The following is a 17,711-nucleotide window of genomic DNA, read 5'->3' on the forward strand; positions in this document are numbered from 1 at the left end:
CAAGTATAGGGGATTGTGATCCCACCGCTGCTGTCGGCGGTATTCCGCCATCACGTTCGTTGGGTTCCATTTCGGGTGATAAATGAGACCATTTAAGTTTCAATAATCACTTGTAATTTTATTTATAATTACAATATTACACTTGATCACAATCGGGCAGAGTAACACCTTATAACACGGTTCAAATGCGAATGCCATCGCTACAACGACAGATGACTTAAATACTGTGTGTAAGTGACAAACAACCCCACCACTACTCACGACACTTTGTACAAAACAAGTCACTCAATAGACTTATTTTATTAACAATTCATTTCATAATTAAAATATATTTTTAAAATACTGAATAAATATTTTAAACTATTTATAAATTGATTAAATTATATTTAAAAATATATATTAGCTTTTATAAACTAAACGGAACCGGATATCTACAGCAAACGTGATCGGCAAATAAAACCGATAAAATATATATTAATTTTATACAAAAATAATTAAATTACATATTATTCTATATATTTCATAATTATTTAGGCTCATAATAATAATTAAAAAGGTACGCCGCCCATATACACTACTAATAGAAATTTATCACTTGCCGAATTGACTATTAATGAAGCTCTACGTCAATTATATTTGTATTATAATGTTAAGTTGAAATTAGATGTAAATCCCACTAAAAGCTCGACCATAATATTCACTAAGAAAAATGATTCTCAGTCTCGTGACCATGTAAATATTGTATATAATTCTGTAAATATTCAAATAGTGGAAGAAAAGAGATTTTTAGGTATTATTTTTGATTCTCAATTAACTTTTCATTCTCATGTGCTCAAAATTGTAGATAAGATGCAAAAAACTGTAAATATCATGAGACATTTAGCAAGTGTTACGTGGGGAATGGACCCAAAATTTTTAAATATTATGGTCTTTAAGGCAATAGTTAGATCTCATTATGACTATGGACTTATTGTTTATGGGAGATATCTAAGTAATTTTTTGTATCGTAAATTAGAAGTAATTCAAAACAAGGGATTAAGAATTATAACTGGAGCTTTTTGTTCAACTCCAATAAATTCCATAGAAATAGAGTCCGGGATTCCACCAATTTTAGTTAGACTTAGATATCTAACAGAAAAGTTTTATCTTAAGATTTTAAGTAATAAAATGTATTTTAATTTGTATTGCAATAATTGTCTTTTGCAATGTGAGCATTTAAATGAGCTAAAAGAAATTTGTAAATGCATAGACCATAGGATAAATTGGGATCTAAGTACATTAGAAATTCAAACTAAGATACCAACGGTTTGCTTGAAGAAAGTTAATAACAACTATGAGTTTGTCCAATTTGTAAATAGCGAAAAGTTCGGCATCGGAAGATATACACAGACGGTTCTAAAACTGAGGAAAATACTAAAGCAGCGTATTATGATTCAAGAGATAAGTATGGGAGATGTTTCACACTTGATAAGAACGCATCGATTTTCACGGCGGAAGCCTATGCAATATATACTGCATTGCAATATATTGGAGGAATAAGAGATGAAAATACTTTCTTGATTGTTACCGACTCCTTGAGTGTCCTCACTTGTCTTCAAAACACTCATATTCATTACAAGACCAACATCTACATAACTAAAATAAGAGAAATACTATTGAACAATGATTGCAAGCAAATAGAGTTTATGTAGGTCCCCTCGCATTCTGGGATTACCGGTAATGAAATAGTAGACAGACTGATGAAGATAGTAAGTCCATACAGCGGCGATTCACGATATCCAGCGCCCCCTGTACCCATCTCAGACTATGACTCCATCTTGAAAACCCGTATGTTCGATAATTGGCACGAAGAGTGGAATATCACTAAATTAACCAAAGGAAAATGGTATGGACAAATACAACAAACACTTCCAAGAAAACCATGGTACTGCAAGTCGCAAAGTACTACCTCAAGAAGATTCATCACTACAATGAATCGCTTACGACTTGGACATGCAAAATTTCCAACCCACCTTAAACGGATTAAAATGGTCTCTACAGATAAATGCGAATTTTGTCAGGCAGACGCGGCAGACTTAGACCATCTTATTCTTCATTGCCCAGCCTTTAATTTGGAAAGGCTTTTGCTAGTGGATGGCTTACTGAAGATCTATCAAGAAGATGAAAATATTCCCCGCCTCTTGCCATCCATACTAGCGAATGAGAAGTCATACCAACATATTTACCAGTACATTGTAAATACTCATATAAATTTATGAAGACATTTCAACATAGACACAGAAGAACAGAAATCCTGAACTCATATCCATTGTAAATACTCAGAATGTACTCATGGATGAAAATCATAAATACTATTAGAAATGCCTCACTAAAGATTTGGCCGTAAGGATACTATCCGAAGCCGTTAAACCTGTTAGAAAAAAAAAAAAAAAAAAAAAAAAGAAACAAATTGGTTGCCTGCGATTGCTATTATTTTATTTGTTGTATGAAAATAAGACTGATTCACAGATTAGAAGAGTAAAGAGTATGGACTGATTTGTGATATTTCTCCAAAAGCCATACAGAATGACTGATCTCCTATGTAGAATATGCCTGGCACGTGATACTCGTATGTGTACAAGGTACAACACGCCACTGGAAGTGCTTTATCAAAAAATCACAAAAATACCTGTAAGTTAGCTTTTCTTCTTTTAGTTGTATGATTATTTAAGTTTCCTTTGTTTTTCTGGTCCCTATTCATAATTAAATTGTAATAAACATTTCCTGTAAGTATTATTTATTTACTAAAAATGTTTGGTATTTTCTATGTATTAATGTGTTTGTATTAAAAAAAAATAGTTTATGTAAGTTTATATACTTTTTCTGGTAGGTATCTACCCATAGTACAAGCTTTGCTTAGTTTGGGACTACATAAATGCAGTGTAAAAATTGTCCAAGGATATTTGTTTATTATTTATTTCTGATTCAAAGAGAACAAACACTTCTCTTCACATGATTTAGCAAACAATACTATGACAGGACACTGTATATTAAATTAGTTATTTACAAAATGGAAATTCTTATTTGCCTTATCTATTACCTACACATACTATGATTTTGTCTGTAGCACTTTTAGCCCTATATGTTTGTAATTACAGTAAATAAACTGCAATAATTAAAACATTCTCAGCACTTGCCATATGTTTGTCTCGAAGTGCTGGTAGGGCCCAAAAGATTAGGAGACGTCATGTAAAGTGATAAGGGCTCTTTTCTTTTTTTATTATTTTCTATAATAATATTTTGACGTTCAAAAGTGCCACTTGTGGTCTAAACTGAATAAATATTTTTGATTTTGATTAATTTTCAGCTTAAAACAAAAGACGGAAGGCCGCACGTGGTGTGTTACGTCTGCTACCATTTATTGAGCAAGTGTCACAAATTCATTGAAAGTGCCGTTAAAACTGACAGAGTTCTTCAACGACTATGTAGCAGTGGTATACAGGTATATTTTAATAATTGTTTTACGAATAGTCCGTTTAATGGATTATTCCACTTTGTTCATCTGGGTGAAGAAACTTCCACAATGAAAAAAAACTAAATGTGACGCCAGTTATACAGGGTGTCCCAAAAACAATGGATAACCCTGTAACCATCGATAGGCCTCGCCATGGTCTCCCTAACGTCCAATTTTGACCCCAGTAAAAATATCACCGTTGTCAAGATTTTTAAGTTTTTGTGCATTTTTAGAAAATTGCCACCTGCGATTACTTTTTCTCATGCCATTTCTACAAATGAGGATACTTTTCAATCTAGTTTTTTTTCTTATCACAAGGGATAGTTGGGCTATCAAAAGAAAAGATTAAAGTTCAACAAACTAGTTTAAAAGTATGAAAATTTTAAGAAATTGCAGAGAAGGAAAAATTAATTCATTGTCTTGCACTTTTGATCAGCCGTCGTGTAAAAAAAATGTAGGAAGACCATCGTGCCCATTACCTTAAAAACTTCCTTGGTTAATTGAGATTCTAAAAAGGTATCACAAGCCTATGTATTCTGTATTATTTTTATCTTATGGCTACTTGAATACAACTAGTATGAAGACTGCAAAAATGAGTTTTTCTCGTAATAGTTAAACTAGGACTGCATAGTGGCATTAAATACAAATGGATAATTTTTAGCGCAGGAATTTTAATAAAGCAACATTTTATCATCATCATCATCATCATTTCAGCCATAGGACGTCCACTGCTGAACATAGGCCTGTACCCCAATGATTTCATAATGACCGCTTGGTACCGGCCTGCATCCAGCACCTTCCTGCTTATCTTTATGAGGTCGTCGGTCCACTTTGTAGGTGGACGACCTACGATGCGCTTTCCGGTACGTAGCCTCCACTTTAACCCTGCTGCCTCAGTTCTGCAAACTACTGTGCCCTGCACATTGCCACTTCAGCTTGCTGATCCGTCGAGCTATGTCAGCGACTTTAGTTCGTTTACGGATCTCCTAATTTCTGATACGGTTTCGTGAAGAAACCCGAGCATAGCCCCTTCCATAGCACGCTGTCCAAAAAATCCACGTTTCCGAGCCGTGTATTATCACGGGTATCTGTCTATAGGCACATTTATAAGGTTTAAAACAAAAATTAAGTAATCACAAAAACGCAGAACGGACGGCCAATGGGGCAACAGGGTTCAAGTGGAGGCTACGTACCGGAAAGCGCATCGTAGGACGTCCACTTATAAAGTGGACCGACGACCTCATAAAGGTAAGCAGGAAGGTGCTGGGTGCAGGCCGCTACTAAGCGGTCATTATGAAAATCATTGGGGTACAGGCCTGTGTTCAGCAGTGGACGTCCTATGGCTGAAATGATGATGATGATGATGATAAAATGTTGCTTTATTAAAATTCCTACGCTAAAAAATATCCATTTGTATTTAATGCCACTATGCAGTCCTAGTTTAACTAGTACGAGAAAAACTCATTTTTGCAGTTTTCATACTAGTTGCTATTCAAGTAGCCATAAGATAAAAATAATACAGAATTCATAGGCTTGTGATACCTTTTTAGAATCTCAATTAACCAAGAAAGTTTTTAAGGTAATGGGCACGATATGGTCTTCCTACATTTTTTTTACACGACGGCTGATCAAAAGTGCAAGACAATGAATTAATTTTTCCTTCTTCTCTGCAATTTCTTAAAATTTTCATACTTTTAAACTAATTTGTTGAACTTTAATCTTTTCTTTTGATAGCCCAACTATCCCTTGTGATAAGGAAAAAAACTAGATTGAAAAGTATCCTCATTTGTAGAAATGGCATGAGAAAAAGTAATCGCAGGTGGCAATTTTCTAAAAATGCACAAAAACTTAAAAATCTTGAAAACGGTGATATTTTTACTGGGGTCAAAATTGGACGTTAGGGAGACCATGGCGAGGCCTATTGATGGTTACAGGGTTATCCATTGTTTTTGGGACACCCTGTATAAAACAGCTGCATTCAAAGATTTTCGAAATGTTTTCGAAAATTCACTTCACTACCATACCATAAAATTTTCTGTACATAGGTAGGTAATTAAAATAATTTAAGATCCTTTCATTTGATTTATCAAGTTTGTTAGAGAGATTTTATCCTTATACTTAACCCTAACGATCGATGTAATAAAAATATAGGATGTTGTTAGCGACGTCAAGAAGAATCAAGATTAATGTTAGCAGCATCATGTCGAATAGTTCAAATTAGCTAATTAATCTGTTTTGTAATTATTAAGAAAATGAACATGAAATTTTCGCCAAAAAGGAAATACCGTAGCGAAAACCATCAGGCTCTCTCGCCTTCTCACTCGGTAGGCCTCTTTCTTGCATTGTCTGATCTCTCACTTCCACAAAATAGCTTCTTTTATCACACTTTTATGGAAAATCTGGAATGTTCAGAAAAAAATAGAGAAGAAACGAGACGGAAATATCAGACCTCTTGCTTCGAACATTCTATAGCATGAGATAGCAATATGTTTTGTCCTTGTCTTGCACGGATGGTCCGTTGCGCGAGACAATACCGTAAAGAGAGCCGTTTGAGGTTTTTTGTCAATAACTTCCTCAATTTTGGGAATTTTGAGATGAAACTTTTTGTATAATGTAGATAATTTAATTACTCATCTGTAGAAAATAAGAAACCATTGTAAAACTACCTGCCAGTTGGAGAAAATTAACAAAAACTGTGGATTTCCCGAAGACAGGGATAGAAATAGCGTGTGAAAGCGGGATGGAGATAGCCGCTCCCCATAAATACAGAATGGACCGCTCCAGCTGGCATGTTCAGTTCAGAGAACAAGTGCTACAAGCAACAAGTGATCTGAAGAAGCAAGAACTGAGAAAAGGAAGCGAATAAAAAACGCGAGAACTCTCAGCAAGTGAAATAGTGGTTTTATTCCTGCAAGTAGCACCTACTACGCCTAACATAATAAGGGCAAGCTCTCAACGGCAGTCATCATCGTCCGGTCAGCGCTCTCGAACACACATAAACGCATACAGTCCACTGCAGTCCACCACATTTTCCTGGTCCTTCGAGCCGGATCACCACAGATGTAATTTCTTTACAGATTTTAGTTGGTTTAATTCCCGGGCGTGGCTAGCAAATTTTTGAAAATCTTTGAATGCAGTTCTATTTCTTTTCAGAAATAAAGGAATATTTTCTTTGAGAAAAAAATTCTATCCACAATATTAAGACTTACTTTCCCTCCAGGTGGCATTACAAAAGTCCACCCTGTAAAATATGTGAATGTTTTTTTAAAATAGGTACTAGAGGTGGGCCGAATACAATTGGCCGGCGGCGGCGCGCCGACTTTTTGACCTCGGCGGCGGCGGCGTCGGCGGCGTGACCTTGTTTGACCTTTGTTCATTGGGTATTTTTTTTTAAATCTGCTTTTTTAGTATCTGTCGTCAAGACTAATCAGGTGATTTGCAGTTCGTTGGGGTTTGAGTTAAATTAGCTCTCTTGATCATAGATACTTTGATATTTGGATAGCGGGTTTGGCTGAGATCAGGTTCTCGTGTATTTCCTAAAGGCGAGCGTGCGAATGTGCCGATAAAAGTACCCTTAACATGTATTTTTGAGCTCTTTGGAGGCACATAGTTAATGTTAGATTAACTGACTGTTGGTGGAATATTATATTCAGTTCTGTTTTTTTTATTTATATTTATGGTCTTTCTTTGTTATCCTACGGTCCAGGATGTTAATGTAGGTTGATTGCAGCATTGGGTCGAGGTCTAGATTGGCCGGAGGATACGTTTCACGTCTTAAATGATAATATGGTGAGACTTCGAGGCTTAATAATTACATGCGCCACTTGGTTAGCCAATCAGCTGACTTTGCAACAGTCTAGTCACTTTAAGATCACAGTTCCATTCGAGGAAGGCCGCAGCTTTCTGGTGTCTGGGCTACTTTACTAGTAGATGTTATAGAGTATCGGACCAAGTACAGAGTCCTGGGGTACTCCAGCTCTGCAGCTAAAAAGGGAAGATTTTGTCACCGAGTTTGATTTTAAACTGTCTGTCACTGAGATAAGAATCCATCAGCAGGTAGTAGAAGTGTGCTAGAAGGTACTTTTTATTTCATAGAGTAGTCCTTTATGATAAACCCAGCTGAAGCCGCAGCAAAAGCAGACGTACAGGATTCTTTATTTTCCAAACATTGTACTGATTATGGTTGGTATGGTTTCTGCCAAAATTTATGGTCGGGTATACTATATTACATGGGTCATACTTAGGCAAGGGAATAAACGAGCAAGAATGATCCTTTTCCATAATTTTAACAATACAAATGTCAGATTAATTGAGCGATAAGAGAATTCGTTAGGTGACTTGCCAGTCTTATGGATCATTTCCAAAGTTAAGAGACTTGCGAGGTTCTCACTCAGTGTGGTCATTGTCAAGACCATGGACTTCATGGTGATCAGATCAAATGCAAGTGCTTTACAAGGGTTCATTTTTGCTATTTCTTTAGTTTAGCCATCTCTCTTAGCGTTAGTTCTTTCGTTTCAGCCGAAAGACGTCCTGCGCCGCTCGCATCCAGGCACTTCCTGCGACCTTCCCCAAATCGTCGGTCCACCTAGTGGGAGGCCTGCCCACGCTACGTCTTTCGGCTCGTGGTTGCCACTTAAGAACTTTACTGCCCCAGCGGCCATCAGCTCTACGAGATATGTGCCCCGCCCACTGCCACTTGATTTTAGCGATTCTGTAAGCTACGTCAGTCACTTTGTCCTCCTGCGTCTTTCGTCCTCAATTAGCGTAGTAGGAATCAATCTTCTACTTTGAATTTGAGGAGGGTAAGCGGAAACGTGGCGGTCAACTCCTCAGATAGAAGTACAAAAATGTCCAGAAGCAGCATACGAAAAGATGCAAAATGGGCCCTCTCAAATCACAATGGGAAGGTTTGGCAGCACAGCACCTAGAATGGCGGGAGATTGTGTTGTGTAGAGGCGAGTCCGCGAATTCAAGGAGCAGCGCACAACTGAACTCGACGCATAACGCGATGATGTAAAACTCTCAATGTGCGAGGAGTTTGCCGCGAAGATCGGCTAGGTAAGTCATCTTCGGGCGCACCAGCGCCGCTAAGACAGCTAAGTTGAAGTGGTCACCATGACCGAAATCGGTCGGATGAATCAAAGGCAGGCATCATAGCTGCAAGTCTCGGATCAAGTTCAATGCTTGATCTTATTTTTTTGATTGAATTGTGGATTCTTTGGATTATCCGTGTCAATGGGTTTAAATAAACCGGCTTGTCATGTAGCAAAGGTCTGAGATTTTTCTTGTCAGTTCGCACTCATGTATTATCAGACCTAATAAGCGGAGAACACTTTGAGGGAGGTACTTTGTTGCCTTCCAGAGGTTGTGGTTCCCATTTGCATTCCGAGACATATTTGCCAAACTCTGTGTGTGTGATTCGCTTAAAGTATAGTCCAATAGTGTGGGTTGTCTGCCAGACGAAGGCGGGGATTTTTTTCTTGACAGCAAGAGGGACCGACGCCTCTCGCGTTCAATTATTTACTAGACCAAGCAGCAACTTGAATAATGTACTTGATTAACTGTTAATATAGTTAGTATTGAGTTATTCAATCAATTTATTAGTATATCAACGGCATTAAGTTGCGAAAAAAATTATGCCAACCACATAATTTACATTAACTCAGATAGTCAGGCCGCGCTGATGGCCTTAAACTCCAACTTAATCACCTCAAAGTTGGTAGAAAACTGCATGAGTCGACTGAATACCCTAGGAGAACGTAACAGAGTAACGTTGAAATGGGTTCCAGGTCACGCGGGAATGGTGGCAATGAAAATGCCGACGAACTAAGCGACGAGCGGAGGGGGAACACAATATGGTCAAGAACCCTTTTGTGGCATTCCCAAAAGTCTCGCTTGAATGACCCTGGAGAACTTCTATTAAAACAAATCCTTTAAGGCATGGTCAGACACGCCAGGATTAATTCATTCCAAAGCTCTCATAAAAGCCTATGACCGAAAATGCTCTAAGCAGATTATAGGACTGAGTAGGATCAAAATGCGCATCTTAGTTCGAGCCCTCACTGGACACTGCAGCTTAAACAAGCACTTGTCCACTATGGGACTGTCCGAATCAAGAACGCGCAGGATGTGCCAAGAGGCAGATGAAACGCCACCACATATTCTCACGGCTGCGGACCTTTGATGCGCAAGCGGAGCTTACACCTGGGCAAACACATCCTAAGCCCACAAGATGTAAAACATATCGCCCCTCAAAAGATACTGCAATTCCTAATGGATGCAGGACTCAGAGACGAACTGTAAGGAAGATAGCGCCGATCACAATAGATCGGTGCCGGTCGTAGTGATACTAGGACTTTATTGAACTACAATAGCCGCTCAACTCAATAAAAAAAATCTGCGTTCGAAACACAAATTAGCACAGTATAGGAGAGGAATAAATTGCAAATAGTTGGTACAGTATCAGTATCGGCGCGCCGACAGCTGGTCGTCGGCGGCGGCGGCGTGAAAAAATTCGCGGCGGCGGCGGCGCGCCGGCGTGGCGCCCACCTCTAATAGGTACATAATATTATTAAGTTTAAAATGTTACTATCTTTTCAGTTAACCGAGCAGCATATTGCAGCGATAGACAAGGCTTTCTTACTCACACCATTAACTAAGTCACGCGTTATAAATGTAAACGCAATAAGCGATTCAGACGGAGTCAGTATAGAAGTGGCTGAAGTCAAGAGAGAAATTGAAGAAGATAAGCCTATATATTATGAGGTGGAAGTTAAAGAAAAAGCTGATTCTTTAGGTTTTGACGGTATAAATAATACAGAACATAATTCAAAACAGTACGCTTGTACTATCTGTGGTCATTGCTTGCTCACCAAGTAAGTATCCTACTTATATGCATATCTAAAAATATATATTATTCCATTGTACCTACCACCATGTTTTAAGCAAATACAATTATTTGATTTGGTAGTATTCAGAGAAGAATCAAACAATAAAATACATTTATTTGGCTCACATTATTAAGTAACTACAAATAACAAAACTTAACTATAACTTACATTAATAAATCTTTATTAATCTAAGACTATAAATAAATTAATAATTAATGAGTGAAACGCTATAATAGAGAAATCAATTTTTAAGCTTCTAGTCCTAAAATTCTTCTTCTTGTCGTGTCGGCAACAAACCTATTCAGTGTCAGCCCAAAACTCTGCTGCAAGAGTGGCGTTGTCAGTAGCATTAATCAAATCTTGCGTGCAGTTGTTTGGGCACGCAGGGCATTCCTAAAATAGATTGAATAATATTCATATTATCTCATAATGAAAACAAATATTTGCTGAGGGCGCCTTTTCAGCATGTTGAGTTAAATATGTATGCACCTAAATGTTATATGCTGAATAAAGTAATTCTATTCTATTTTCAGAGCTGAAGCTAGGAAGCACTACAAATGGCATGGCACCTCCGAAGAACCCTATCTGGACTGTCTGAATTATTTATTTGGTAAGAAATCCAATCTGTCCTAAAGTCCCTTTAATTCACGTTCGTAACTGACCTTTGGTAACCAGATACGAACAGAGAAAACAAACCATTTCCGTAGCTGGTTATGCAACATAATTACAAAAACGACAAGTAAATGCCATTCTCGTAACTGCATATCAAGCAACAAAAAAATCCATGTTCGTATCTGGTTACCAAAGGTCAGTTACGAACGTGGATTAAAGGCTAAAGTCCGGTCGCCGAGCAGATAGAATTTCGTCCAACGACCTCATGCTACCCATCCTTATCACTCGCACGTAATTATATTGCTGTCGCGACTGTGCGACGAACGGCCGCAGTGTGAGTGCGAGTGATCGAATCCTACATTAATTCTAGGGGCAGCTAGTTTAATAATGTTTTAATGGTTATAGGCGCTCCACCAACTGTGGAAGTCACTATGCAACCTATCACGGCGCTAACTGACAGCAAAGAAGTAAAAAAGGCGCCAACTGACCACAAAGAAGCTCTACCGGCGCCAACTGGCAGCATACAAGCACTAACGGCGCCAACTGACAGCAAAGAAACACTAACGGCACAAACAGGCACCACACAAACAGCCACTGTACCAACTTACAGCATACAAGCGTTGACGGTGCCAACTGACCACAAAGAATCACACGCGGCGCCAACTGACAGGAATGAATCACTAACGGCGCCAACTGACAGCATACAAGTGGTGACGGCGCCAACTCATAGCAGAGAAGTGCTGAAGTCTCCGCAAACTATCATAGCGTCCGACACTAGTCCAACGAAGATTGAAAATGATGAAGGTATATAAGTTTTTTGTTAATTAAAACCAAATACCTAAGGGCCCTTACCCAAGAAATTCCAGTTTCAAGGAAAACTATAACGGTTCAGATAGATCAGTTAGTTTAAGAGTAATACGGCCGAATACTGAAACACTACTCAAATCTGTCACTCAGCTGACGGGCTCCTAAATTTAAGTATCCTTCAATTTTAAATGGTATTCTCAAACGCTACTCAACGGATTTGAAGCCGTGATCAGCTAAGCAGCTCTCAAATGTTTACATAATGGCAACATTTACCAAAAAAAGTATGTTTTCATTTACACAAATTATAACTTTACGTTTTTTATCCATTACACGCAGCATCGTTTGGTTATGTATTGTCTTTTATGGAAATAATATACTCAATCAACTTAACATAGAACAGTTTATTTTTAGTTTCTATTATATATAAATCTCGTTTTATCTTATAAAAAAATTAATGCTTGCATTTTTATTTAATTAAAATAATAATTTTAAAGGTGATACTTTTTATTGTTGAAATCTATTAAGTGGCGATCGTGGACCGAAACGTAACCTCAATTGACATTTTATCATTGTTGACAGAGCATCAAATTGACAAATCAACAACTCTTGGAAATGCTACTATGCGATGTCCCCATAATCTTCAGAAATAAGCATGTTTATGTAAAGCGATTTAATTGCAGCTATTTTGGTTGTTACTTTGTGCACTATACGATGCACAGTTGGCTGTTCGATGTGGAAGATATCACCTAGTACACGTTCATAACTTCCCGTTGCGTAGAACAGTAGGGTTATAATAAGTATTTGGTCCACTGGTTGTATGGCGTTTGGTGAGGGGTTTCAAAGAGCTTCCAAATTATGAATCCAAAAACAACACCGTTTCATAGGAGACGCGGAACCTCGCTCGGAATTGCATGTCATCATTATAATAATATTTTTCAATAGCGTTCAGCCTTATTGCGTTCCTGCGATTAGATCTAGGTATTTCCTCGAGGCTCGAAAGAAATGATAACGATGACACACATTATTTACCACTATTTAGGTCGATTTAGGTATAAGAATAGGATTTAAGATACCGCGCAAGCACTCTCAAATTTAACAGCTGCTTAAGACGATTTGACAGTTGTTTGAGTAATGCTTAGCGTTGAATGGCGTTTCAGTATGCGAAAATTCATTTGAGTGGCGTTTGAGTGCAACTTAATTTGAGAGGTGCTTAAAAATTGAGAACTGCTTAGATATTGTTTTGAGTATGCGAAATGTAAGTTTAGGAGCTGCTTAACTATTTGAGAAGCCGTCAAATATTTAAATGGCGTTTCAGTATTCGGCCGATAGTCGTTCAACTCAAGTATTAGAAAATTTCTTACCTAATAAAATTCCTTAGAAGAAAACATTAAGACTTTATGTTTTGTAGTGATTTTAGATGAAGTAATTGCTTGCTTGACTGAGTTTCTTGTGCTGCTTCTTCTCAGCACTGGGCCACTTATTGTTCTGAAGCAGTGGTGGGGTGCTGGGAGGTGTTTTTAAAAGCCTACTATTACACTCGACATCAAATAAATCGCACCTCCCGCGACAAGCACTTTCAAACGTATGCATCCCCACTTCCCACCAATATTATTGGCACCATTTATAAGCCTAGTTCTAATCTTCACTTCATTAAAAGAATGGTTTTTACCCCAAAAATGTGTCTTTAGAAGGATCCAGAGTCACTTTTTCAAAAAATAGGTAGTTTTACGCATTAGCCAACTTTTATGGCTATAAAACTGTTAAGTCGGGATAAATCGCTATCCATCTGTTAAAGAGGGCACGTGTGATCATTATTTGGTTTTATAACCATAAAATTTGGTCTAATTGATCCCAGAGGTGAGCACAAAGTGAGGTCTTTTTTCAAGTCACATTTATGGTATATGATAATCATTTATTTAGAAATTAAATGTGTTTTTCTTTAAGGATATTTATTGAGCTTTCAAATAACACCAATATTGTTGGGGCACTATGATTGTGTCAGAAGAAAATCTTTAAAGTTCGCGTCGCGGAAGGTGCGGCGTCCGTTACATAAACTCATAAATGAGCTTTATGTGTTTATGTAACGGATAAAACCTTGTATCGCAAAACAAAATTTAAGAAACAACTATATTGTAGTAAGGTAATCGAGGGGCAACTACGGAATACTACAGTGCTACACGCACTTGGCTGTTTTATTACCTATTTTCAACCGACTTCAAAAAAGGAGGAGGTTCTCAATTCGACCCGTATGTTTTTTTTTTTTTTTTTCTATGTTTGTTACGCGATAACTCCGCCAATTATGAACCGATTTGAACAAATCTTTTTTCGGCGTATAGGTAATACCTCAAGGGTGGTCCCATTTAAATTTAATAATAAAAAAAACAACCCCCAAGGGTGGAAAATTGGGGATGAACTTTTTTATACGCAATATCTCCGCCGATTATAAACCAATTTGAACGATTATTTTTTTGTTGAATAGGTATAATCAAAAGGGTGGTTTCATGCGAATTTGAAGAAAATATTTCACCCCCAAGGGTGGAAAATTGGGGATGAACTTTTTTATACGCAATATCTCCGCCGATTATGAACCAATTTTTTTTGGTCTCAGTGTACTGCCTACCTTGTAACATCAGGGTAGTAATTAGTTAACTAAAAAGCAAGAAATAAGTAAAATTTTATAAAAAAAAATAAAACCGACTCCAAAAAACCTACACTAAAACGTAGAAAAATAATTACTAATTACCTACTTATTTATTAGGACGAATTATTAATATTTATGTAGGTATACCATGATTGATACTTTTGGAGTCGGTGCAGGCAAACTTTACATGTTTCATAATCTTGGCACCGACTCCAGAAGTATCAATCATGGTATACCTACATAAATATTAATAATTCGTCCTAATAAATAAGTAGGTAATTAGTAATTATTTTTCTACGTTTTAGTGTAGGTTTTTTGGAGTCGGTTTTATTTTTTTTTATAAAATTTTACTTATACTGTTTCAATTTTATTTTATCTATCTTATTTGAAATCTTTTGTGAACCATCGTTTATTTCTTTTTACAGAGATGCCTAAGAAAGAAGATATGGACGAAAAATCAAATTTACAAGAAGAACTAAAAGATGAATCGCCAAAAATTTACAAAAACGAAAGAGAATTAATGATAGCAATGAAAATAGACGTCTATAAAAAAAATGTGAAACCAAAGAATATAATAAAGAAAAAAGAAAAAGCCACTAACAGTGAAGTGACTGTAAAAAAGAGTAAACTCACTAAAAACATGAAACCAAATAGAAAAAATGAAACAAAATTAACCGTTAGTAATAATTTAACCGAAAACGAGGTATATTGTAAAGACCCATTATTTAAATCGGATGACCCGTTAGACACAAATTATAAAGATAATACACCAAATACAGATAAATTAGACAGTTCAGACACGAATATGGACACGGAAGATATAGAACAAAATGATGAAAATGAAACGAAAAATATTACAGCAACAGAAAAAACATTTCCATGTGATACTTGTAAAAAAGTCTTTACAAGTAATGCGCGGTTGACACGTCATAGGCGTGTGCACACGGGCGAGAAACCATTCTCATGCGAACATTGCTCGAAAACATTCGCAGACAAATGTAACCTAAGTCGACATTCCCGAATCCATTCCGGAGAAAAGCCATTCGAGTGCGATCTCTGCGGAAAATGTTTCTCGATTAAAACTCACTTGAGCGTTCACTTACTCACGCACAATAATTCTAGTAAAAAACAAACTAAAAACACTGTGTCGTGCGATGCTTGTGGAAAAATATACACGCACAAAATGAATTTAGCACGGCACATTTCAACAAAGCACGCCAGGACACATACAGGTGAAAAACCGTTCTCATGTAACTATTGCGATTACAAGACTGCTGTACAATCTCATTTAATTAGACATATACGGACACATACAGGTGAAAAACCGTTCTCATGTACCTATTGTCATTACAAGACTGCTAAAAAAGATAGTTTAAATACTCATATACGGACACATACAGGTGAAAAACCGTTCTCATGTAACTATTGCAATTACAAGACTGCTGTACAATCTAATTTAATTAGACATAATATACGGACACATACAGGTAAAAAGCCGTTCTCATGTAACTATTGTCATTATAAGACCACTCAAAAATCAACTTTAATTAAACACGAAAGGACACATACAGGTGAAAAACCGTTCTCATGTAACTATTGTCATTACAAGGCTGCTGTAAAATCAGATTTAATTAAACATATACGGACACATACAGGTGAAAAACCGTTCTCATGTAACTATTGTCATTATAAGACCACTCAAAAATCAACTTTAATTAAACACGAAAGGACACATACAGGTGAAAAACCGTTCTCATGTAACTATTGTCATTACAAGGCTGCTGTAAAATCAGATTTAATTAAACATATACGGACACATACAGGTGAAAAACCGTTCTCATGTAACTATTGTCATTACAAGGCTGCTGTAAAATCAGATTTAATTAAACATATACGGATACACACAGGTGAAAAACCGTTCTCATGTACCTATTGTCATTACAAGACCGCATCAAAATGTAACTTAACTGCTCATATACGGACACATAAAGGTGAAACACCGTTCTCATGTAACTATTGCCATTACAAGACTGCAGTAAAATCAGATTTAATTAGACATAATAATATACGGAGACATACAGGTGAAAAACCGTTCTCATGTAACTATTGCCATTATAAGACCACTCAAAAATCAACTTTAATTACACACGAAAGGACACATACAGGTGAAAAACCGTTCTCATGTAACTATTGTCATTACAAGACTGCTAAAAAAGATAATTTAATTAGACATATACGGACACATACAGGTGAAAAACCGTTCTCATGTAACTATTGCCATTATAAGACTACTAAAAAATCAACTTTAATTAAACACGAAAGGACACATACAGGTGAAAAACCGATTTGAGGTAAACAGTCACTATAGAAAAAAAATCTTCAGTAATTATTTCAGTAGGTTGTAGGTATAGTTAGTAGTATAAAAGCAGTAAAAGATGTAGCTAAAAGTCTTTGGTGTAAGTAGGTAGGTATACTATACAGGGTGGAAACGATAAGTGATCTCACTCGATTATTTCTAAACTATACAAGATATCGAAAAATTGATTACTGATCCTGAAAGTGCTTACCGCGTACGTGCTTACCCAGTTTTTGGATATCTTGTATAGTTTTTAATATTATGTGGTTTTACTAAATGTATGGAAGCTGGAAACATTGAATTTTCGGATAGATCCATTTATTTTGTAACCTATTATTGGTACCGTTGGATAGAGCTCGGGAAGCACTTTCAGGATCAGTAACCAGTTTTTGGATATCTTGTGTAGTTTAGAAATAATCGAGTGAGATCACTTATCGTTTCCACCCTGTAAAGGGAGGCACACAGAAATAAGGCCTAAGTTACCAACAACGAGAACCGAACATAGGACCACTTAAGGCAATGTTATACAGGGTGACTGGAACTGAACCCGCCATAGATAATACGCGTATAGAGGAGGTCATTTGCTAATTATAGAAACTTACTTTCTATAACTAAAGTTTTATAGTTTAGGAGATATGTCAATTTTTATACAATTTTTTAGATTTTTCCGAAATTTGACCTAAAAGCTGCTTATTTTTTTTTCTCGCATGATTTTAACCGACTTTTTTATTTGATACTAATATCGAATAAACTTTTAGTCAAATAAAATAAATTTCAGATCTAGATTATGATTCAATAACTAGTTACGAGCCGCCAAAATCTAACAAAAGTAAAAACCACGATAAAAAATTGTACTTCGAATTCGATTGAAACAAAAATTAATGGTGATAATGGATTGCCAATGATCATAAA

General features: G+C 36.6%; 1 protein-coding gene across 1 annotated transcript; it reads left to right on the forward strand.

Moving 5' to 3' along the window:
* The first annotated feature begins 2,460 nt into the window (after nucleotides 1–2,460).
* Nucleotides 2,461–17,383, forward strand: LOC135085278 (zinc finger protein 271-like). The gene is made up of 7 exons (XM_063980040.1): nucleotides 2,461–2,670; nucleotides 3,347–3,481; nucleotides 10,094–10,368; nucleotides 10,917–10,993; nucleotides 11,401–11,799; nucleotides 14,869–15,759; nucleotides 15,844–17,383. The coding sequence occupies exons 1-7, from the start codon at nucleotides 2,566–2,568 to the stop codon at nucleotides 16,791–16,793; spliced, it is 2,832 nt and encodes a 943-aa protein (XP_063836110.1). The 5' UTR covers nucleotides 2,461–2,565; the 3' UTR covers nucleotides 16,794–17,383.
* Nucleotides 17,384–17,711: the final 328 nt, after the last annotated feature.

This window comes from Ostrinia nubilalis, chromosome 28 (genome assembly GCF_963855985.1).
Source record: "Ostrinia nubilalis chromosome 28, ilOstNubi1.1, whole genome shotgun sequence".
NCBI classification, from domain to species: domain Eukaryota; kingdom Metazoa; phylum Arthropoda; class Insecta; order Lepidoptera; family Crambidae; genus Ostrinia; species Ostrinia nubilalis.

What these genes read in the sequence shown, in the direction of transcription:
- LOC135085278 (XM_063980040.1), top strand. Translation starts at nt 2,566, where the DNA reads ATGACTGATCTCCTATGTAGAATATGCCTGGCACGTGATACTCGTATG. An exon ending in TATGTAGCAGTGGTATACAG is followed by an intron (nt 3,482 to 10,093) that starts GTATATTTTAAT and finishes CTATCTTTTCAG; the next exon opens with TTAACCGAGCAGCATATTGC. An exon ending in GGTCATTGCTTGCTCACCAA is followed by an intron (nt 10,369 to 10,916) that starts GTAAGTATCCTA and finishes TTCTATTTTCAG; the next exon opens with AGCTGAAGCTAGGAAGCACT.